At 37.1% G+C, this 24085-nt stretch overlaps 2 protein-coding genes across 2 annotated transcripts in view; one reads left to right on the top strand and one right to left on the bottom strand.

The window, feature by feature from the left end:
- Window positions 1-24085, top strand: part of rdx (BTB/POZ and MATH domain-containing protein rdx) — a 559722-nt gene that overhangs the window by 5795 nt on the left and 529842 nt on the right. The window lies entirely within an intron of this gene.
- On the bottom strand, window positions 9779-19527 carry Cyp6d5 (Cytochrome P450 6d5). Its single transcript, XM_067759028.1, is given in 6 exon segments — window positions 9779-10237; window positions 10301-10543; window positions 10609-10842; window positions 12785-12981; window positions 18639-18791; window positions 18851-19527. Coding segments are annotated over 6 exon segments (1545 nt in total). The 5' UTR covers window positions 19381-19527; the 3' UTR covers window positions 9779-10049.

Raw genomic sequence — 24085 nt, 5'->3', positions numbered from 1 at the left:
TGTGTGCTTTGCACACAGAGTATATGAGGTTTGCAGGCATAACGGTTGATCATAACGGCATGAACGAATTGAGATAAATATAGACTTCCATGTATCAAAATGATCAGGATGAAAAAAGAAATTGATTTAGCCATGTCCGTCCGTCCGTCTGTCTGTCTGTGATAACGATATTTGAGTAAATATTGAGATATCTTATTGAAATTTGGTATATGGCTTCCTTGACACTCATCTCCCATCACTATTTAAAATGAGCGAAATCGGATGATAACCGCGCCCAGTTTCTTCTATATAAAACTTTGGAAAAAACCTGATTATTTGTAAATAATACACCTAGAATGTTGAAATTTGATGTGTGGACTGATATTTAGACTCTTGATAAATCAATTTTACAAATATTATTAATCATAAATCAAAAACCGTCAAACCTATTATAACAAAATTCGGCAGGTAGGTTGCCTTTACTATAATCAATGCTTCGAAGAAAAATTAACGAAATCGGTTAAGGACCACGCCAATTTTTATATAAAATATTATTAAAAGTGGTCGTGGACGAATAAAATAAGCTATATCTTTGCAAAAAAGAGCTTTATATCGATGGTATTTTTTCTAGTGGAATTATCATATATATTATTTCTAATTGCTGTTTTTGTGTACGGGTTCCTTTTTCGCTCTCATTCGGAATCCAAATCTATAAATAAAGTTTTGGTTGTAAAGATGGAGATTCGTGCTATTAGCGATCTTTGGGTATTTTTGGGCGTAGTGCTTTTGTTTAGCTATATTTTATTAAAATAATTTGTTAAAAATAAACGGCTGTGAAAACACAAAGAATTATATTTGTACTATGGCAATATTGTGAATATTTGCACTGCATTACCGGCAGATACTATTATACGCTAGATGGCAGCGCAAGCTGTAAGTTTTAATTGATTGATAGACCAGCTGATTTCTGTTTATATTTGATAAGAGACTTTTATATTGGTTGCGCAAGATGCGCACGGGTCCGGCTCGTAACAATAAATATGAAAAATTAACTTTTATGACTAAGCAATTTTCTATTTTACGGAAGCAATAAGTCGAAGAAAAATAAACAGATCGTAATTAGAAGGTCCGTCAAGCTGTCAATAGTGCCAAAAAGAATTCGGTTTTTTGACAACTTTTAATGATTTTTTTAAAACTTCAAAAGTGGGGGGTCCAGTTAGACCCCCCTCGTAAGCACTAGGCTAAACAAAACAATTTAAATGTGGGAATTATGTGCTCTTTACGTGCTTAATAGTGCCAAAAAGAATTCGTTTTTTTGACAACTTTTAATGATTTTTTTAATACTTCAAAAGTGGGGGTCCAGCTGGACGTCCAGCTAGACCCCCTCGTAAGCACTAGGCCAAACAAAACAATTTAAATGTGGGAATTATGTGCTATTTACGTGCTCAATAGTGCCGAAAATAATTCGTGTTTTTAACAACTTTTAATGATTTTTTTTAAAACTTCAAAAGTGGGGGTCCAGCTGGACGTCCAGCGAAACCAACCCCCCCCCCCCCCCTCCCCCTCGTAAGCACTAGGCCAAACAAAACAATTTAAATGTGGGAATTATGTGCTATTTACGTGCTCAATAGTGCCAAAAAGAATTCGGTTTTTTGACAACTTTTAATGATTTTTTTAAAACTTCAAAAGTGGGGGTCCAGCTGGACGTCCAACTAGACCCCCCCCCCTCGTAAACACTAGGCCAAACAAAGTAATTTAAATGTGGGAATTATGTGCTATTTACGTGCTCAATAGTGCCAAAAAGAATTCATTTTTTGACAACTTTTAATGATTTTTTAAAATTTCAAAAGTGGGGGGTCCAGCACATAATTCCCACATTTAAATTGTTTTGTTTGGCTTAGTGCTTACGAGGGGGGGGGGGTCTAGCTGGACGTCCAGCTGGACCCACCACTTTTGATATTTAAAAAAAAAAACATTAAAAGTTGTCAAAAAAACGAATCGTTTTTGGAAGTATCGAGCCCATAAATAGCACAAAATCCTGCACCTATCCCATTTCGATTTTTCCGTCTGGGGTTATATGCTCCCGCTCCCCCCTTGTCACCCCTCTGTTTTTTATGTTGGAGCACATAAATAGCACATAATTCCCACATTAAAATTTTTTTGTTTGACCTAGTGCTTATGAGGGGGGTTTAGCTGGACGTCCAGCGGGACCCCCCATTTTGAGGTTAAAAAAAAAGTACTTAAATTTTGAGCACAAAGTTTTTTATTTTGGGAACAAATTAGCACATAAATAGCACATAATACCTGGCCTACCAAATTTCGAATCCATCGTGGGGGGGGGGGGGGGGGGGGGGGGGGGGTTCAGCTTGACGGTCTTGTAATTAGAATGTGTACACATATTTTAGCTACAGCAGGAAATATTTCTAGAAAAAATGGACGAGAGCTAAGGACCACTCCCACATTTATATCAAATACTTTTCAAAGGGTCGTAGACGAATATTATAATTATATGCGTTTCCGTTTGTCTTTTTTCTGAATTCCCCTATGAAGATATACCAGACGTCTAACTCGTTGCCTTAACTCATGATTTACCGTCCTAGCCCTCTCCCTTCCGAGATCTAGAATTCTGTGGTTGTTGCACAGCCTTGTGAAAGTTTCTACTATCTACGCTCTTGATTATTCCTATTTGGTTCCTTCGAGCTAATTCGAGAGTTTTCGCGTCGGGATCTATGGTCTTGGCTTGCTCCACAGAACGAATCGACGAAATTTCGTCGCTTCCCAAGGCAGTCGGTTCTATGTACCGGAGCGACTCGGGATTTTTCCCGACCAAGGACTGTCATTTCAGTGTGACCCCATTTAATTTGTTTCGTCCTTCCCACAAATTGTCATCCTCCCAGCAGCTCCTTGCAGCAGGACTGCTACATATTCTATTACTCCGGGAAGGTATCGAACCCAATCCGGGTCCGTCTCCTGACCCCGGTCCTGAGAAATGGTTTTGCTGCATTTGCCAGAAAAGAATCTTTTTAGGACGGTCATACTCTGTTCAGTGTGTCTCGTGCAAGGGATGGTTGCATCGGACAGGTTGTTCTGGGCTTGATCCCAAAACCCGACGTCCACGTAACTTTTATAAATCTTTTGTGGCTCCTTGCTGCTCACGCCCAAGGGCGTCCCGTAGTCTACGCCTAAGCGTATCCCCACTACCTTCCAGCAGCTTGGCTGCTCAGCAAGCCACAACAAGTACCCGCTGCTGCTCGCGCCCCACGGCGCCAACAACTCAAACAGCTGATACCACTCATAACTACTACCTTCGTAGTAGAGCTGGTAGCAATGCTGAGCATCAGCCCCTGCCCCCGTCTTCTTCTCCCCCCCCTCTTTTCTGGCAGCAATCGTGCAGGTCAGGGAAACAGACTCTTAGTCCCTGCCTCCGTTTGCACCGTCTGCCAGCACAGAATATATGGGTTTGCGACATCCGCTCAATGCAGCTCCTGCCTTGGGTGGTGCCACTTTCCTAGATGTTCTGGTCTCCGCGACAGCAACCCCTCGACGGGTTTCATCGCGCCATGTTGCCAGGTCGCAAACCCAAATCATCCGGGTACCCCAATGCTTGCCCAAGGGCGCCCAGTCCCAAGGCCACAACAGCAATTGCGTCCTGGCCTTCCACAACCTAGGCGTAGTCACCCCTCACTTACCCCTAGAGTGGCGGCGTCACCCCTCATGCACTTCAGAATTCTGCAGTTCAACTGTAATGGACTAACTGGGAAGATTACGGAGATAGTCGATTTCATGAAGCGGCACAACATCCGCATTGCTGCGATTCAAGAGACTAAACTCACAGCAAGATCTGCATTGCAGACCTGCTCTGGTTATAATGTCCACAGGAAAGACCGCGAGAGCGGAAATGGAGGCGGCCTCGCGTTTATTATACACCACTCTGTGCAATATCATATATTTGATCCTGGCATCGACCGCAGTGACAATGTCTTAGAACGTCAAGGCCTATCTGTCCGGTCAGGCGATACAAATCTAGAAATCATCAACATCTACATCCCTCCTGTCACCTGTTTCCCCAGTGGATACCGCCCCAATATCGAGGCCTTACTCACTGGCAACAATCGCATTATCTTAGGCGATTTCAATGCCCATCACGACCTATGGCATTCAAACTTGCGGGCGGACAGTAGGGGTGAGATGTTGGCGGATCAAATAGACGAAACGACGTTCTGCACAATAAACGGAGACGCCCCCACACGTATGGTAGGAAGCTGTCATAGCTCGCCAGATATCTCAATCGTGAGCGCAGAACTCGTAAACTGTGTCAACTGGCAGCCGATGGTAACATTGGCATCCGACCACCTGCCCATACTTATTTCGTTCGAGCGTGCCGCCGACTTCATCGTCACCGAAAAACGCACTTTCATAAACTTCAAAAAAGGAAAGTGGGAAGAATATAAATCTGCAACAGACAGCAGCTTTGCTGCCCTCCCTATCCCGACTGATGCCCGCCAAGGGGAGCGTGCCTTCCGTAAGGTCATTGAATCCGCCTCGGCACATTTCATTCCCGCCGGGAGAATTCCCGAAATCCGGCACCACTTCCCGGCGGAGGCCGCGAGCTTAGCGAGGGAACGCGACCTTATAAGACAGCTTGATCCAGGCGACACCCAAATAAGGGATATAAACCAACGCATCAGATTGCTTGTGGACGAACACAAGCGGGCGAAATGGGAAGAGCACCTAAGAGGTTGTAACCTCTCTACCGGTGTAGGTAAACTTTGGTCCACCGTAAAGTCCCTATCGAATCCGACCAAGCACAAAGGCAAAGTTTCCATCGCCTTTGGCGATAAGGTGCTGTCGGATGCGAAAAAATGCGCGAGCGCTTTCTGCCGACAATATATAATGCATCCTACGGTCGACAAAGATAGACGGAGAGCCAATAGACACGCACATAAACACAAACTCAGCGCGTCACCAATTATCATCACCGCTAGAGAGGTTGAGGACGCCATTGGTCGCGCTAAACCATCCAAAGCAGTGGGCCCAGACGGCATAGCCATGCCGATGCTTAAAAACCTAGGGAAAGAGGGTTTCAAATATTTAGCGCATGTCTTCAACCTGTCTCTTTCCACCTTTGTCATACCCGAGAAATGGAAAATGGCCAAGGTGGTCCCGCTACTAAAGCCTGGGAAACCAGCTAACGTAGGTGAGTCATATCGTCCGATATCTCTCCTATCGCCAGTGGCAAAGACGCTTGAAGCCATTTTGCTCCCTTATTTCCAAGCACATTTGCAGCTAGCCCCTCATCAGCATGGCTTCAGAAAACTCCATAGCACTACCTCCGCGCTAAATGTCATTACCACCCAGATAAATTGCGGTTTGAATCAATATCCCCACCATAGAACAGTACTCGTAGCGTTAGACCTATCAAAAGCTTTTGATACGGTCAACCATGGCTCGTTACTGCAAGACCTGGAAGGGTCTACCCTTCCCCCATGTCTTAAAAGGTGGACCGCAAATTATCTGGGTGGTCGGCAGGCATCGGTGCAATTCAGAAACGAAACATCAAAACAAAGGAGAATTAAACAAGGGGTGCCACAGGGTGGTGTCCTATCCCCGCTTTTGTTTAATTTCTACATATCTAAGCTACCTTCACCACCGGAAGGAGTCACAATCGTTTCCTACGCCGATGACTGCACAATGATGGCCACAGGCCCAGGCCCAAAGATCGATGAGCTATGCAATAAAATAAACGGCTATCTCCCTGATCTCTCCAGTTTTTTCGCCTCGCGAAACCTGGCATTGTCACCGACTAAATCTTCCGCGACCTTATTTACAACATGGACGCCCCAAATGTCGACCATATTGAACATCCACGTCGATGGCACTACGCTACCGACTGTCCTACACCCCAAAATCTTGGGTGTGACGTTTGATCAGGATCTACATTTTGGTGCGCACGCAACCGCAATTGTTCCAAGAATTCAGAGCCGTAATAAAATCCTCAAATCCCTTGCTGGCAGTACCTGGGGAAAAGATAAAGAAACGCTCTTGACCACATACAAAGCAATTAGCCAGCCGATTACGTGCTACGCGTCACCGATATGGTCGCCAAGCCTAAAAACCACCCACTGGAAGAAACTACAGGCCTGCTAAAATACTGCTCTCAGAATCGCCACGGGCTGTCTTCTTATGTCCCCAGAACACCATCTGCATAATGAGGCGAGAATACTCCCCATCAGGGAGAGAAATGAGATGCTGACCAAACAGTTTCTGTTGAATACCCAGAAACCTGGGCATCCCAACAGACATCTGATTGACGAACCAGCACCGCCTAGGGGCCTAAGGAATCATCTCCGTAAGCATTTTGAGGAAATACGGCACCTGAGAACCCAGCCGTATGAAGCGGAAAAACACAACCAGGTCCTTGGTGAACTCCATAGACAGGCGTCGGACCTTTATGTCGAGAATTGCCCGGTGAATCCAGTACTTGAAGAAAAATATCCAGAACTCGCAGAAGAGGAACGCATACTCCACAGGGAAACGCGTGTCACTCTTGCTCAACTTCGTTCTGGATACTGTAACAGGTTAAACTCTTACCTATCCAGAATCAACCCCGACATACAAAATGTATGCCCTGCTTGCAATGTGTCCCCACATGACACCAACCATCTCTTTAATTGTAATGTGGAACCAACGCCTCTAACACCCCTTTCCTTATGGTCCACCCCTGTTGAAACGGCAAGTTTCCTTGGACTCCCGTTAGAGGATATTGATGACAATTTGTGATCGGTCGCGGCTATTAGGTGGGGCGAGCATTGCTACAACAACAACAACGAATTTTCGTGACGGAAATTGACACCTTTGAGCAACCTGTAACATACTCCAAACTTGGGACAATGTAAATATTCTTAATCTTTGGAAAATATTGAATATCGTTATATTGAAATATATCGGAAAGTTTGAAGCCTTAGGTATGTTTCCTTAAAGTGCATATATGTAAATATGTAAAATTAAAAGCAGCGTAAATCCAACTTCGTTTGCACCCGAACTTTGATTCCCTTTTTATACTCAGTTGAGCAGAGCTCACAGAGTATATTAACTTTGATTGGATAACGGTTGGTTGTACAGGTATAAAGTAATCGAGATAGATATAGACTTCCATATATCAGAATCATCAGGATCGAAAAAAAATTTGATTGAGCCATGTCCGTCCGTCCGTCCATCCGTCCGTTAACACGATAACTTGAGTAAATTTTGAGGTATCTTGATGAAATTTGGTATGTAGGTTCCTGAGCACTCATCTCAGATCGCTATTTAAAATTAACAATATCGGACTATAACCACGCCCACTTTTTCGATATCGAAAATTTCGAAAAACCGAAAAAGTGCGATAATTCATTACCAAAGACGGATAAAGCGATGAAACTTGGAAGGTGAGTTTAACTTATGACGCAGAATAGAAAATTGGTAAAATTTTGGACAATGGGCGTGGCACCGCCCACTTTTAAAAGAAGGTAATTTAAAACTTTTGCAAGCTGTAATTTGGCAGTCGTTGAAGATATCATGATGAAATTTGGCAGGAACGTTACTCCTATTACTATATGTATAAAAATAAAAATTAGCAAAATCGGAGAACGACCACGCCCACTTTTAATATCGCAAATTACGAAAAATAAAAAATGCCATAATTCTATACCAAATACGAAAAAAGGGATGAAATATGGTAATTGGATTGGTTTATTGACGCAAAATATAACTTTAGAAAAAAGCTTTGTAAAATGGGTGTGACACCTACCATATTAAGTAGAATAAAATGAAAAAGGTCTGCAAGGCGAAATAAAAAACCCTCATTATTACCTTTAACTTGATACCCATATCGTACAAACACATTCTAGAGTCCACCTTTATGGCAATATCTCGAAAAGGCGTCCACCTATAGAACTAAGGCCCACGTCCTTTTAAAAAGACTCATTAACACCTTTCATTTGATACACATTTCGTACAAACGCATTCTAGAGTCACCCCTGGTCCACCTTTATGGCAATATCTCGAAAAGGCGTCCACCTATAGAACTAAGGCCCACGACCTTTTAAAATACTCATTAACACCTTTCGTTTGATACCCATATTATACAAACGCATTCTAGGGTTACCCCTGGTCCACCTTTATGGCGATATCTCGAAAAGGCGTCCACCTATAGAACTAAGGCCCACTCCCTTTTAAAATGCTCATTAACCCCTTTCATTTGATACCCATATCGTACAAAAAAATTCTAGGGTCACCCCTGGTCCACCTTTATGGCGATATCTCGAAACGGCGTCCACCTATGGAACTAAGGATCGCCCTTTTAAAATACTCATTAACACCTTTCATTTGTTACACATGTCATACAAACACATTCCAGGGTTACCCTCGGTTCATTTTCCTACATGGTTATTTTCCCTTATGTTGTCACCATAGCTCTCAACTGAGTATGTAATGTTCGGTTACACCAGAACTTAACCTTCCTCACTTGTTTTACCTTTATATTAAGTCGCTTTCATGTTTGTCCCCTCATTTCCATACGAATTTTTGACCCACGTAAAAGTCTTTTTCGGTAACTTCCCGTTGAACTAGACACTTGAAACTTAGAACATAGTTCAGATCTGAGAGACATCACAATGCAAGTGAAAAAAAAATCCGCTAAGTGGTGCACGGATCGATATATACAGAAAATTTATTTTAAAATGGAAATTTTGCGATCGACTTTTAACTAACTTATCGGTGATGCAGAGACTTGAAACTTAGCACATAGTTTGCGAGTCGATGGCACTACAATTCGTGGAAAACAAGATGCCGCCAGGTGGCAGAAGAATCGAGATAAAGAAAATCCCTGAAAAAAACGCAGGGAATCTTGCAATCGATTTTTGAGTAACTTCCCGGTGAGCTGGAGAAATGAAACCGGAGCCGTAAGTCAGAACCCGGTGATAATGCAATATTTTATCACAAAAAAATTCCGCTGGGTGGCGCATGAATCGGGATATTAGGAAAATTAATTTTAATTTGGGAATCTTTCAATCCATTTTTAACTAGCTTCCTGGATATCTAGAGACTTGAAATATAGCTTAAAACTCGGTGACAGTGCAATGTTTGATCAAAAAATTTTAGCTACGTAACGCACAAGTCGAACTATTTAGAAGATTAGACCATAACTTCATGGCTAGCCTCCTTTTAGACTTTCAGGCGTATGCGAATTTCACCACGATTTTCAGCTGTGCAAATTAAGTAGCTGACAAACGAGGTGGAATTCTTTTGTTTTCGCCAGTGTTGTCAGCCAAAATTCCACTAATTCTATTAAATCTTGCTCTTTTGAACAAATAAATAAAGATAAGAATTTTCACTTAGGAATTACTTAAATTACTAATCAAAGTTGCAATTGCCTTTTTTGTAGGCAGTACTAAAAAAACTGAAAATAAGATGATACAAAATTTTAAGGACTACCTTTATATAAATGGACCAAAAAATAGAAGGCAATTTTTCCTTTAATACAGACATAGTCTTGTTGAATTTTGACTAAAAAACTCTTGTAAAAGAATTTTGGGATTTAAAATTATAAAGGTAGAGCGCGTGTTTAAATTTTAAATAATCACTTAGTTAATCCCAAGTACTTGGTTTGCCTTAAATTGAAAGATTGCGCTCCAGCTTTATAGTTTTAAATCCCAATATTCTTTTACAAGAGCTATTGTTAAAGTTTTTTTGTTTTTTTGTCCATTTATATAAAGGTAGTCCTTAAAATTTTTGTATCGTCTTTTTATTTTGGAATAGTTTGTGTTTAAAATATGCCACAGTTGGATTGGAAAATAATTTATTTGAAATAAATTGTACAATTAATCGAAACTCACGCTGAGTATATAATGTTCGGTTACATTCGAACTTAGACACCCTTACTTATTGTATATAACTTGATGCTTCTTTCTCTTTCCATATCTTTGTATGTATGTAAATTTTAACTGTGAAAATTAGGTAAAAAATACTTAACTAAAACATATCGACATTGCAAAACGCAAAGTTTCGCGTTTAAAATGTTTACATAGAGTTTATGATTTTATTATCTCCTCTGATGATTTTCGCTTGGATAGCCGCACACTTATGCCTCCTTTGGCCATAATCGGAATACCATGTATAGCAATCTCGATTTCTTTTCGCACTGGGTTTAGTTCAATATTAAAATTGAGCAAAAGCTTCGCCAAGGCAACCTTAACATTAACTTTACCCATACGTTGCGCTATGAATAACAAAAAAGAGGACGTGAATTAAATTTAATAAATTTACAAAATTTAAAAATTACCAATGCAATGTCGTGGACCCTCGCCAAATGGCATAAACGCTGTCGGATCATAGTTTTTAGTCTCAAATCGTTCTGGATTCCAAAGCATAGGATCAGAAAAATATTTTTCATCACGATGTAAACCCAACAACGATATAATAATGGGTGTGCCTCTTTTGATCACCAAATTACTATCTGGTAAAGAATAGTCGCGTGTACATTCCCTATTCAGTATTGGCAATGCAGGATATTTGCGTGTGGTTTCTATAAAACAAAAAAAAATTCCATAAAATGTATGCGAATTCAATTGGAATGCTAATTTAATTTACCCGTAACGCAAAGATCTAAATATTTCATATCCTGCACTGCATCATATGAGAACTTATTATCATGTTTTGCGAGCGTTTCTCTAACATCTCGGTGTGCTTTTTCTAAAGCTTCGGGATTTTGTGCCAACTCGAATGCTGTGAAGGCGATAGTCGAAGCAGTCGTCTCGAAACCAGCCACATAGAAGAGGAATAAATTTGATGCAATAGCTTCGATGGACATATGTTCAATGGAATCTAAATGATAAAGATACAATTAAAAAATTTAGTTTGCTTCTATTGTACTTCTCCTTCTTCTTCTTGTAGCAATAAGAATATACATTATACTCTTATGGATCTCCGTGCTACTTTGAACTTTGAATGGCATGCAATTTGGCTTCGACCAGACCAGACATGCTTAACCAACGAACCGATATCATTTCGTTACGATAATTAACGTTAATAAACGAATCAAAGTCAGTTCGTTTCGTTTATTAACGTTAAGAACGTCAAATTAACGCAATGATTTTGTTTCGTTTTCTGCCATATCAAAACGAAATCAAATCGTTTATGTTGATTATTAATTTCAAACTATGCTGGCAAAGCTGATTGATGGCGGAGTCATTAAAGGTAATGCTTTCACTGATTGAAACTTTTCTAATGAATTTTGACAGTACGAGCATTTCTCAGAGTATTTTTGACATTACCACCAACGAATTACACAAACAAATTACATGGAGTTTGTGTGTATGTCCGCTCGCTGTTACCACCTTACAGCTTCACCATGGCTATAGCATTGCCAGCACAATTCAAACATAAAATATTACGTTTTTGTAAACGTTTTTAACGTTAACGAAAGCTTTTCGTTTCGGTTAAAAACGAGATACATTTTATCTTGATAATTTCTTAATCGATAATATTTCGAAGTGTTTCAACAGAAACGGTGGACATTTTTTGATAAACGATTACCTTAACGTTAAGGTGCATCCCTGGACCAGACTATGATAAACTATAAAAAAATGTAAGGCACGATAACCTCCGAAGAAATTTTAGGCCGAGGCTGTCTTCCAATTGACGTCGTGCTCCTATTAATTTTTCCTACAAATTGGCGTGACGGGACCTACATGTTTTATGCCGACTCCGAACGGCATCTTCAAGGCAGATGAGTTTTCACTGAGAGCTTTTCATGGCAGAAATACACTCGGAGTGCTCGCCAAACACTACTGAGGGCGGCCCGGTTTAGACCAATTCTCTTCTAATTGAAAAGAACTTGTTTCTAAAATTTTGATGTTGCTTTGACCAGGAGTTGAACCAACGATCTTAGATGCTGTAGGCGGACAACACGCTCAAAAGCTGCAAGCTTAGAACCTCACCAATCCTTAAAATGAATACCTAGCATGCCAGATTATGGATGTCGAGCGGTTGTGCTTTAAACTTCAAATAACCAATCTGCAGTCTGATGGTCACCATCATTATTCATTAACCATCTAGACGATTTTGGCGGTGAAGTAACAATTGCCCTTTACGCAAATTCAGAGCACCAACGGTGTTCAAGCCTTCTTCCAAGTATTCAAGGGGTTGATAAGCGCAATTGAAAGCATTTTAGGTTCACAGCTTCCGCAACACAATTGTCAATCTCACCTACGGGAGGGGATAAATATGAATATATCATAGACATATTTAGCTGAGGAGGAAATGACGACCCCAAGTTTCCCAAGGAACTAGGGCTGGGAGAGGGGGGGGGGGTTTGTCTAGAAGGTTCAAAGTGGTCATATTAACTCGTTCCTAATATGGTCAGGTTACTTCCTTAATGATGTTTGTTACCAGAACGTAGTGGATCTATATCGAGCAAAGGACCATCAACATCGTTAATACTCTTCAAAACCTTCGGTGGGTATCTTTATCGCTACAACAACATCAATAACAAATCGTCTTTCACTTGTACTTCGCTCAGTGGAGGACTCGCCATTTCTCTGCTTCCAAATTCTTTCTTTGGACGGATGCACAGACGGCATATTAGATAGAAGACATGTACGAACGAATTCAAAACAGGGCGAACTTTGGTCTTTCATAGTCTTTTGCCATATATTGCTAGGGCATGTTCCGAAAAATAGCACCATTAAGCTACTAGCGCCACGATCTCGGGAATGATCAATGTGTTAATAAAACGTAATAATTTAAAATCTCTATAGTTAATTACCTTTACTCTGTTTTGCAGACCAATCGTTGTCGTCACTGCTAACTTTACCCGTGTTGCGTAATTGCATCAGAAGTTGAAGCATATCCGTGCGCGTAATATTGCGCTCTTCGCGCATTTGAATTGTGCGTTTCACAATTTCCCTCATCATATTCGGTGCTTCCTCACGCCAACCCACACGTAAGAAAAACCTTTCCAAACTAAAGACAAAAAAAAAAAAAAAACAACAACAAAAATTTGCCAGAACCTATGGTAGAACCCGTTCTAGTCATTTAGTTCAAAAATTTTGAAAATGCAGAAGTAGCAATAAAAAATTTAAAGATTTAAAACAAAATTAAATAACGTACAGTAAAATAAAAAACAATAATAAAAAAAAATAAATAAAAAAGTTACAGTCCGACCTTAAAAAAAAATTAAAGAGTTAAATTAAAAAAATATTCTTTGCAAAAATATTAAATGAATATATGAAGAAATAAAAAAAAACATAAGACACGACAAATAAGGAAAATAAGTCAAGGAATTAGAAAAAAAAAACAAAAATTAAAATTAAAAAAAAACAGAATAAAATCAATTCAAATCAAACACAAATAACAATGAAAATAATTAAGAAAAAAATGTTGAGAAAATAAAAGAAATACAAAAATAAAAATAAAACAATATGAACAAATGAAAAACTAATAAGAACTGAATTAAAATTTAAAAAAAATATATATGTATTGAAGAAAAAAATTAAATAAAAATATGAAAAAGTATGTCTCATGTTGAACATAAGACACAAAAAATAAGAAAAATAAACAAGGAACATAAAAAAACTAAAAATTTAAAAACTAGAGACAAAATATTAAAATGTATAAAAAAAACAAAGTTAACTTAGTTCAAGTTTAACAGAAATAATAATAAAAAAACTAAGTAAAAATAAAATAAGTATACAAAAAAAAAAAAAATAAATATATCTCATATAAGAATAAAATAAAATAAAAAATAGAACAAAGAAACACATTAAAAGTATTTGTTGGTTCAAGTTTTGTGGTTATCATTATCCTATATTGAAGAAATAAGGAAAGAAAACAAAAAAAGTGTAAAAATTAAAAAAAAAACTAAAATACAACTAACAATAAAAAAATAAAGGAAAGATACCACAAAATCAAAAAGGATATAAAAAGATACAAGAATAAGAACAAAAGAAAAACTATTAATAAAAGAACTATAAAAAAGAAAAAAATTAAGTTAAACAAATGCATAACGTTAAAATTATAGCGAAGACACAATGAATATCATTATGTATTACTAAGTCACAGAGCTCAATGCAATACGGGGAAGCTACAAAAAAAAAAAAAAAAACAAAAAAAATTAGAAAAAACAGAAGATATAGAAAAAATGTACAAAAAAAAAAAAAATAAAATAATTAAAACAAACAAGAAAAAAATTTTGGGAAAAATGAGAAATACATTTAAATAAAATTAGAAATATAAGAAATAAAAAGATAATAAAAATCAACTAAAGAAAAATTTTGTAATTAAAGTTTTGTTGTTATGATTAAGCGACGCTAAGACAGAGATGTCCAAAGCAATGCATTGAAAAAAAAAAAAAAAATAATAATTTAATGAAATAAACTTTAATAAAACAAAAAAAAAAAAGAAAAGAATTCATAATAAAAAAAAGATATAAAACTCCAGAAAATATATAAAATAAAGGTATATATTGAATAAAAAATAAAAAATAATTTAAGGCAATACAATTTTATAAAACATAAAAGTAGAAAAGCGCTAAAAGAAGAAACAAAAAATAAATTAAAACAAGTAAGGACGGGACTGTTTTCGGCTGCGCCGAAGACTTCATACCTTTCATGAATGGGGCTGAACAATAAACTTATCCCAATCGTAATCTCCAAATAATCGGCTGTATAAGATAAGAAATATATAGTGAACAGATGTACATACCTAAACGATTTTTAAGATAAATATAAAATAAAATATAGGTAGGTACTTTGTGTGAGGATGCAAAGTTTCACGTTTTTTGCGGTCTGCATGTAAAAACTATGACTACGAATCACGTATTTCAACAATATATGACGTAAACATAAGTATTTGATGAAATTTGAAGCTTCTAGCCGTAAAAAAGGGGCAAAAATGACAGTTTATATGGGGTATATAATATATATACCACCGATCTCTATGATTTTTTCAGACAACAATATATGCTATATACGTAAGTGTTTGGTGAAATTTTAAGCTTCTAGCTGTTAAAATGGGGCTGAAATTGCGAATATATATATATATATATATATATATATATACTATATGTATATATATACTATATATACCACCATATATATACTACATATACCACCGATCTCTGTGAACTTTTCAGACAACAATATATGCTATATACGTAAGCATTCCTTAAAATTTGAAGCCTCTAGCTCTTAAAATGGGGCAGTTATTACAAAAAGTTTCTTATCTGAACAATCGGTTGTGGTGGATATATACTGTATATAGACCGATCTCATCCATTTTTTCAGACAACAATATGTGCAATATACGAAAGCATATGGTGATGTTTGAAGCTTCAATCTGATAAATTGAGGAAAATATGACAAAAATCCTCTTTTTCTGAAAAATCGGTTGTATGGGGGATATATGGTATAGTGGTCCGATCCATCCGGTTCCCACAAATGTCTAATCGGACACCTAAATACACCCGCTCACCAAATTTTATCAAGATATCTCAAAAATTGAGGGACTAGTTTGCATACAAACGGACAGACGGTCATGGTTAAATCAACTCAGCTCTTCATCCTGATTATTTCGGTATACTTAATGGTGGGTCTATCTATTTTCCTTTAAGGACTTACAATTTTGAGATTCGTGCCAAAGTTAATATACCATTTCATTTCCATGAAAGGTATAAAAATTAAAAATGCAGAAAAGGTATGCAATAATAAATATAACCAAATCAAAACTTACAATTTTTCTCTAATATCAATTACAAAAACCATTGTATAAAGCAATATGAGCAAAGCTCGCTAATTAAATACATATGATCATATTGATATAATAGTAACAGTGGAAGTATTAAAAAACAAATACTGTAAATATCCGAACAAATGTTACTAAGCTTTCAAAAGCACGCCTAAAAATCATATCCACACCATTAGGAATAAACTACATACAGAGTGTGTGTGCCTACATGGTGATCAAAAGGAATATAAACAAGAAAAGGCAACTCTTAGAGACCAATTGTACAGCGAACAACGGAACATTCATATGGCGTAGCAGCTAAAAAGGCTTGCACTGATATGAATGTTGGAGACTCGAGTTCAACGCTCAGCTCCCGAAAAGCTAGCTGATGAAGAAGTGAAATTCAGAAACATGTCCTAGTAACCATCGCCGTTTGTAAACTTACAATTTTTCTCTAATATCAATTACAAAAACCATTGTATAAAGCAATATGAGCAAAGCTCGCTAATTAAATACATATGATCATATTGATATAATAGTAACAGTGGAAGTTTTAAAAAACAAATACTGTAAATATCCGAACAAATGTTACTAAGCTTTCAAAAGCACGCCTAAAAATCATATCCACACCATTAGGAATAAACTACATACAGAGTGTGTGTGCCTACATGGTGATCAAAAGGAATATAAACAAGAAAAGGCAACTCTTAGAGACCAATTGTACAGCGAACAACGGAACATTCATATGGCGTAGCAGCTAAAAAGGCTTGCACTGATATGAATGTTGGAGACTCGAGTTCAACGCTCAGCTCCCGAAAAGCTAGCTGATGAAGAAGTGAAATTCAGAAACATGTCCTAGTAACCATCGCCGTTTGTAAACTTACAATTTTTCTCTAATATCAATTACAAATCAAAAATAAAGAACCAAAAGTTATATTTAATATTATTAATGCTATAGAAATATAGTGCGTGTTGCATGAATTCCAAGACATACCGTGCTAACCAACGGTCATTATAAGACGTACAGCGTTGTACTTAAAGTGGGTGAATTGAATTCATTTCATGCATTTCCACAAAATAATATTGTGGCAAATATTAGCAATTCCGGCATCTTACTATGCCGTTAGTAAATAAATGCTGCACAAGTACAACATTACATTAGGTAAACTAAAGACACACATGTATGTAGCCAAAGCCTATATGAGATACAGAAACGGGAAGTAAATAAGCACTATTCGCGAAGGCTTTTCGAGAAAAGTCTAACTAGACGCTCGTAGAAGAGTTTTGACCAAACCAACTGAGTGCTATGTCTATAATCAGTTTGATTTTAACGTGTTGTAAGTGAAGTACGCGAATAATTGGAATTGTGAAGTTCTACTACCATAGTAGCGCTGTAAATAAAAAATATTTTGTATACGAAACATTTACGTTTATTTAATCGACAATTTAGTAAATTCAACGATATGATAAGGCAAAGAGAAAATGAGAGATTTTCTACAATAGGATTTGGAAGCGAACCCATATATATCTCAGATATATATTGGGCATTTTTTGAATAAAAAATTTTATGATGCAAATTTTTGTTCAAAAATGTTTGCGATGAAACTTACCATTTGACCTCGTGTAAATTTTTTTCCATGTGCCGAAATCAGGCATGCTTAACCAACGAAACGATATCATTTCGTTACGATAATCAACGTTAATAAACGAAACGAAGTCATTTCGTTTCGTTTATTAACGTTAAGATCGTCAAATTAACGAAATGATTTCGTTTCGTTTTCTGCCATATCCAAACGAAATCAAATCGTTTATGTTGATTATTAATTTCAAACTATGCTGGCAAAGCTGATTGATGGCGGAGTCATTAAAGGTGAAAGCATTAGCCAAGCTGATTGCAACTTTTCTCATGAATTTTGACAGTACAAACATTTGTCAGAGTATTTTTGACATTACCACCAACGAATTACACAAACAAATTACATAGAGTTTGTGTGTGTATGTGCGCTCGTTGTTGCCACCTTACGGCTTCACCATGGCTATAGCATTGCCAGCACAATTCAAACATAAAGTATCACGTTTTTGTTAACGTTTTTAACGTTAACGAAAGCTTTTCGTTTCGGTTAAAAACGAGATACAATTTATCTTGATAATTTCTTTATCGATAATATTTCGAAGTGTTTCAACGGAAACGGTGGAAATTTTTTGATAAACGATTAGCTTAACGTTAAGGTGCATCCCTGGCCGAAATGAAGAGGAATTTTTAAATATCGTTTTTAATTATGTTTTGAACAATTTTACCAATTCTCATTGGAAATTAATGCAACTTCACTCTCAGTCTTTGGTCTAATTTGACATTGACTATTTTCTCCCATTAAAAAAAAAAATTATTGTCTTTAAACTGCATACTAAAACAGGTTTCTAAATAAAAATTTAGAATATTTCTTGAAGATTTTTAAAAATTGTTTTTGTTTTATCGGCCTATTGATAAATTCGATTCGAGCTCAAGCCAGAAATTTAAAAAAAATTTGAATTTTCTAATTTATTCGAATATGTTTGTGAAACTGATTTAAGTGCATAATTTTCATTCAAGTTTTTATTAAATTTAATTAAGCTTTTTAAATTAACTTAATAAAAAAGAAGAAAATTTCCAAAAAAAATTAGCTGCTATTTTTTTTACACGTGGGTGTACATCGACTGCTGATTGAAATATCGCCCTATCTCGGATGGCGTTACGAAAATGCTTTATTTCATAAAACTTTCCTCAATCGGACTCTGAGATATAGCGGAGGAGTAAAGAAAAAGTAGGTTTTGAACATTCAGGTGTGATGCGGTGATATTTTACGCAGCAGTCGATATACAACGTACTGTGCTCTCTTTTTGATTAAAATTCTACTCACCTCGGATATAGAAACTGAGCTGTACCCCGCACAACGCTCAAAACTTTTGGCTCATTGACTTTACGACTAACCTTAAGTATTTCATTATTTGGTTCTATGAAACTGTTAATTTCCAATCCGAGAATAACCGATGCAATAATATCAATGGCATAACTAAAAAATTGAAACGAGATTGATTGTATACGAACAAAAATCAAAATAGTTAAGCTTACGTGCTCATTAGCTCCTTCATTTATACTTCTTTTGAACCTTTATCTGGTATTTGTGTATTTAAGTAATCAACCATTCTATTGCTCACATTCTCCACCGTACCGAACATCGCCTTCAATTTGCCTGAAGTAAATGACGGTGTCAGCTTGATGCGTAAATTCTTCCAAGATTGTCCCTTTTGAGCGAATAGGCCACCAGATGACTGTGGATCGTTTTCATCATCTACGTGAATACCGCGATCATGAAAGCTCTCAAAATCCTTCGTCAGTATATCTCTAGCCAATTGAGCATCGCAAATTAGTAGCGAAGGCCGTGTTAACATATAAACACCAATCACTTTATGCTTGCTAGTACGGTAAACATCGTGGAAAGCTGTGCCAAATGATTCCGTTTGATTAACAACACCCGCTAAAACACCAAAAGGGATTTTTGGTTCCAAATATGGGAATCCTTTACGTTGCCAATATGTGTACATCCATTTCACATAGCAAATTGCCAGTGTTAAGATTCCAATCGAAAGTAGTAAAATCATTGTTATTTATTCTCTTACAATCTTGCCGAATAAAAGCACTGTATTCAAATATTTCACATGCACTGAAAACGTGTTTTATTAGTTGCTATTTCTTATATCAATCAGCACCTGACGCATATTTTTCTAGAGCATATTATTATTTAATTAATATATAAGCAAAATAAAAATCAATCCGCTTTTCACACTCTCTTTGTCTGAAGCAAAGTATATAAATCGATGAGATCAGTATTAGGGTGGTAGAGATATCATAAAAATAAATTTTGTAAAGAATCTTCAGAAATTCTGGATTATTCTGCACGTTCTTCTATCGTTCGAATCGCTGAACTGCCGAATAAATCACATAAATATTAAGCATAGAAAAATGTTCTTTACTTACAACACTACTATAGTAGTAGGACTTCAAAATTAAATTACTCGGGTACTTCACTTATAGCGTATTGAAATCTAACTTGCATATTCCATAGCTTGCGCTGCACTTATACTCTCAGATGCCTCGTTCGCCCATTTCTTCCAGGGACTAGACTTTTAGCGAACATGCTTCTCGACTGTTTGCTTATTTATTTCTCTGTTTGCTTATAGTCTCTTATTCTATGTTGCATTCTAGGTATATGTGTATATGTCTGAGTAGTATGCGCTCTATACTGCTGTGTACATGTATGTGTGGCTGTTTTCTATTTCATTTGCTTGCCTTGCTGTTGTTGCTGACCAAAATATTTTTAATTGAAATTATAGCGTAGATATACGTTTATGGAAAGATATTACAAGAATTTGTATAACCACTAAACGAAAATCCCGCAATTTGCCACCTGAACTTATGTTATAGAACCACTCCGTCTTTTGGCAAATGTTAGAAGTTTTCTAGGACCTATATTAATTGCTGCCTTGAGATCTGGCAACTTTGCCGCTCCTAGTAGATGGAGCCTTAACCTCGCGAACTCAGGACACGAACACAGAACGTGCTCATCAGTTTCTTCCTGCATTTGTTGGTATTGACGATATATGTACATGTATGTATATGAAGCCAGAAGGCAGGGTCCAGTTAGTATGACCATCATAAGGCTCAAATATTCTCTCTTTGGAGATATGAGCAACTTTGAATGTCTGATATCGTAAGATTTTTGCATGATCTTAGATATTTCGCTAACCCCACACTTCCTCAACGCCTTTCTTGCTTTATGGATAATATGCAACTCCTGTCTCCGTTTGATTTCTCCCAACGGATTCTTTTCCAACTCGTCGGCCTTTTCGTTACCCTTCATACCCTTATAACCGGGAATCCAGTATACTTATAGGTCCAATGCTTGTTTGCGTTCCACGACACTTCTTGATGAAATACTGTGTGAGGTCATTGCCTGAATCGATGCCTTACTATCAATAGCAAAATATTAAACGCATAGCTTTAAAAGGTCGTTTGGGATCTCGCCAAATGCAGGACAAAAAAAAACTTGGCACGATTTACCGGCGACGAGATTTAGGTCGAGCCTCTCTTCCAATCTCTGTCGTACTCCGTTTGATTTTCCCTACTAATTGGCTGGACGGGACCTACCGATTTCTTTTCTATTGAACTAACTAGACATATTAGTTCTCTTGACAAAAAATCTATTCCATTAAACATAGAGAGGACCTATGAGAGTTTGGCTTATAGAGGTGCCTCATTGTGTGGCTGCTTTAAAGTTTAAACGGTGACCGTCCGTTTAGCTGGTTAAGTATATTTTTGCACCACTTCTATTTTATTTTATTTATTTATTTATTTCTTGTTTCGTGGCCATACTTAGGTTAGGTTGGTTTAACAGGCGTGCCTTCCATACTTCCAGTCGAAAACATTTTGTCTATTGCAAATGGCTTCGGTAGGTATCGGGTGGCAGCACATTCGTCCAACCAGATACTTCCTAATTATTCCACAACAAGCCACTTGCTTTTCCGTTACGAACCTAAGTAGGGGCGGAAGCTCCACATTTCGTGCCTCTCACCAGACTGTGAAGAAACCGTGCGCTGAGAAATCTGAGTCGTCTTGTTTGTAGTCCTTTCACACCTCTTTCTGCCCATCTTGACAGCCTCTTCAGAGGAATCTTGTTGGTTTTACGCAATTGTCGAAACATCGGTGCCCGTATATTCTTTAACTGCAGTTTTGTTGAGTTTGAGGAGGAAGCTTGTTCATTTCTTACAAAACAAACAAACAACCATTCTAGTTGGTACCAAGCAGTCAGTTCTTCTCAATCGCCGGCTCCTACTCCTTTTTTCTTGTTTTTCTCCTCCTTGTCTATCTGCTAAATATCTTCCTCCTTCTCCTTGTTTTCCGCTCGTACTCCTCCACATTCTCCCCCCTCAAATTCACCTCCTTTTCCTTCTTACCTGCCTTCTTCTTTACCTCCTCCTTTTTCATCTTATTCTTCTCCTCCTCCATTTTTTATTCTTCGCAGAACACATTCATAAGAACTAAAAATAGTTACCATCGGTTCTTGCTATATAAAACACTATTGGAGTAAAAAACCACACCCTAATGTACATACACACATACAATAGCTGATTGAAAATCCTTATCTTATCATTTGCTTCAAATGTTACGTATATGTAACTTGTACAGTTTTTCATTGTATACGCCAGTACCATGGCGCAACGATACAAGGTGGCAGCATGGAACAGCTGATTATAAACTTTTTTTATTTGATTTGATACATCAACTTCCGTTGTAGTACGATTTTGACATTTGTCCATCGAATTTACAAAAACAAAGTACATGGAATTTTTATTTATGTTTGTAGGTATGTCACCATGCTGCAACCTTGTATCATTCCGCTATGGCCAGTACTTATCTCGATTTTTTTATAAAAGTGCACTGCAAATATTTTTGAGAGCGCCAGCTTAAAACATTTAATGCTTCCAGTTATTTTGTAATTTTGTGCAAATTTTTAAGCTATTGCATAGATTTTATCGCGGGCTTGGCGACTAAATCAAAAAAAAACCGTAACGGATATTTGTCAAAAAAGATCCGAAAAGGCTCGAAAAGATTCGAAAACGTTCGTAAAGATTCGGTGTTAGCAACAGGCCAAATACATAATATTGGATCTCTATCATAATCAGCGGTGGGCAGGTTACCAAAGTGAGAATGTGTTAGTAAACACGAACGCGTAGCGAGCACGAAAGCAAAATCAATTATTTATTTAGTTTGATTTCAATGCTTGAACGGTAAACATGTGTCACACGCACTCTTTGGTACTCTGTTTTAAGCGCGCGTGCGACACTTCCTCACCGTACGACCATCGAAATCAAACTAAAGAGCTTTCGTTGATTTTCACGAAGTAGTCATTGTGCTATCGCTTATCGTATACACAGTGTTGCCGTTGATGACCCTAAAGGGTCAATCTGACCCTTTTTTTGAGCCAGGAACCCGGACCCTACTTTTTAAAAAATGTAATATATTTGACCCTTTTTCAAAATTCGTGGCACTTTTGACCCTTTTACAATTTCAAAACTGTAATGAAATAATATTTTTTAGTTTTTTCTTAAAAATTTAAGAAATCTTCTTGTTCCTATTTTACTCTTACATCGGCACGAAAAAACTATAAAACACACACAAAAAATGAGCGATATATATGAAGCAAAAAAAATCCAAATTGAACCATGTTTAGGCAGAGAAAATAAAATGGCAAAAGCTGTGGCCATCGCTGAAATAAAACTTGTCATGAGGATGCTTGCCCAGAATCACTCTTTTAACTCAATGTCCCGAATAGCAAAATTTAATGCTTCTATATACACAGATTCGGCAATTGCAAAGAAGGTGAGTTTTTTAACAAAACTTGCTAAAAATAGATCACCTAAAGTATAGATTTTTGCAGGTGACTTGCGGTAAAACAAAATCTAGGGGTGTTGCAGTATTTCTGGGCAAGAAAGTCATCAAATTCTAGTTCAACAAATGAGACAAACTCGGTTTAGTCTTATAGTGTACGAAACTACTGACATATCGACCACCAAATGTTTAGTTTTGATCGTAAGACAATTCGATATGGAAACGTGTAAGTCCACGGAGCGTTTCTTTCGTCTTGTTGAGCCCGAAAATAGTCAGAGTATCACCTTATACAACTCCATAATTGCATCTTTGAAAGAAAACGATATTCCAATTTCTAATTTTATTGGATTTGCTTCTGACAACGCAGTTACAATGGTTGGAAGAAAAAGTGGTGTAGTAACACATTTAAAAAATAACATACCGAATATATTTCATATTGGATGTATGTGTCATACGGTTGCTTTGATGAACAATGCAGCATTAGTCCATGTACCGAAAGATGTAGAAGAATTGTGCAAGAATATATATAATTATTTTAATAGCGCAAACAGAAAACGTAATTTTAAGCACCTTCAAAGTATTTTCGATGTGCAAGAAAACAATTTACTACGATTTTGTAACACGAGGTGGTTATCATTTGAATCAGTCGCCAACCGAATCGTAGAGCAGCGGTCTGTCTTGCAGAATTTTTTAATTTTAGAAAAGATTGAGAGTCGAGCGGAAAGCGATCTGAAAAAAATATCATCAATACTAGACGGCCTTTCCTCTGTAAATTTGACATATTTAAATTTTGTAACATATATCCTTAATCTGATGAATGATATGAATCTAAATTTTCGTAGCGTGTCTTCCAAAATTGTATTTTTAGTTTCGACGACGAAAGAGTTGTTGCGCAAAATATTTAAAAACTTTATAAAA

The sequence above is a fragment of the Eurosta solidaginis genome, chromosome 1 (assembly GCF_040869045.1).
Source record: "Eurosta solidaginis isolate ZX-2024a chromosome 1, ASM4086904v1, whole genome shotgun sequence".
In the NCBI taxonomy this organism is placed as follows: Eukaryota; Metazoa; Arthropoda; class Insecta; order Diptera; family Tephritidae; genus Eurosta; species Eurosta solidaginis.
This window is presented reverse-complemented; position numbering and strand designations above follow the sequence as displayed.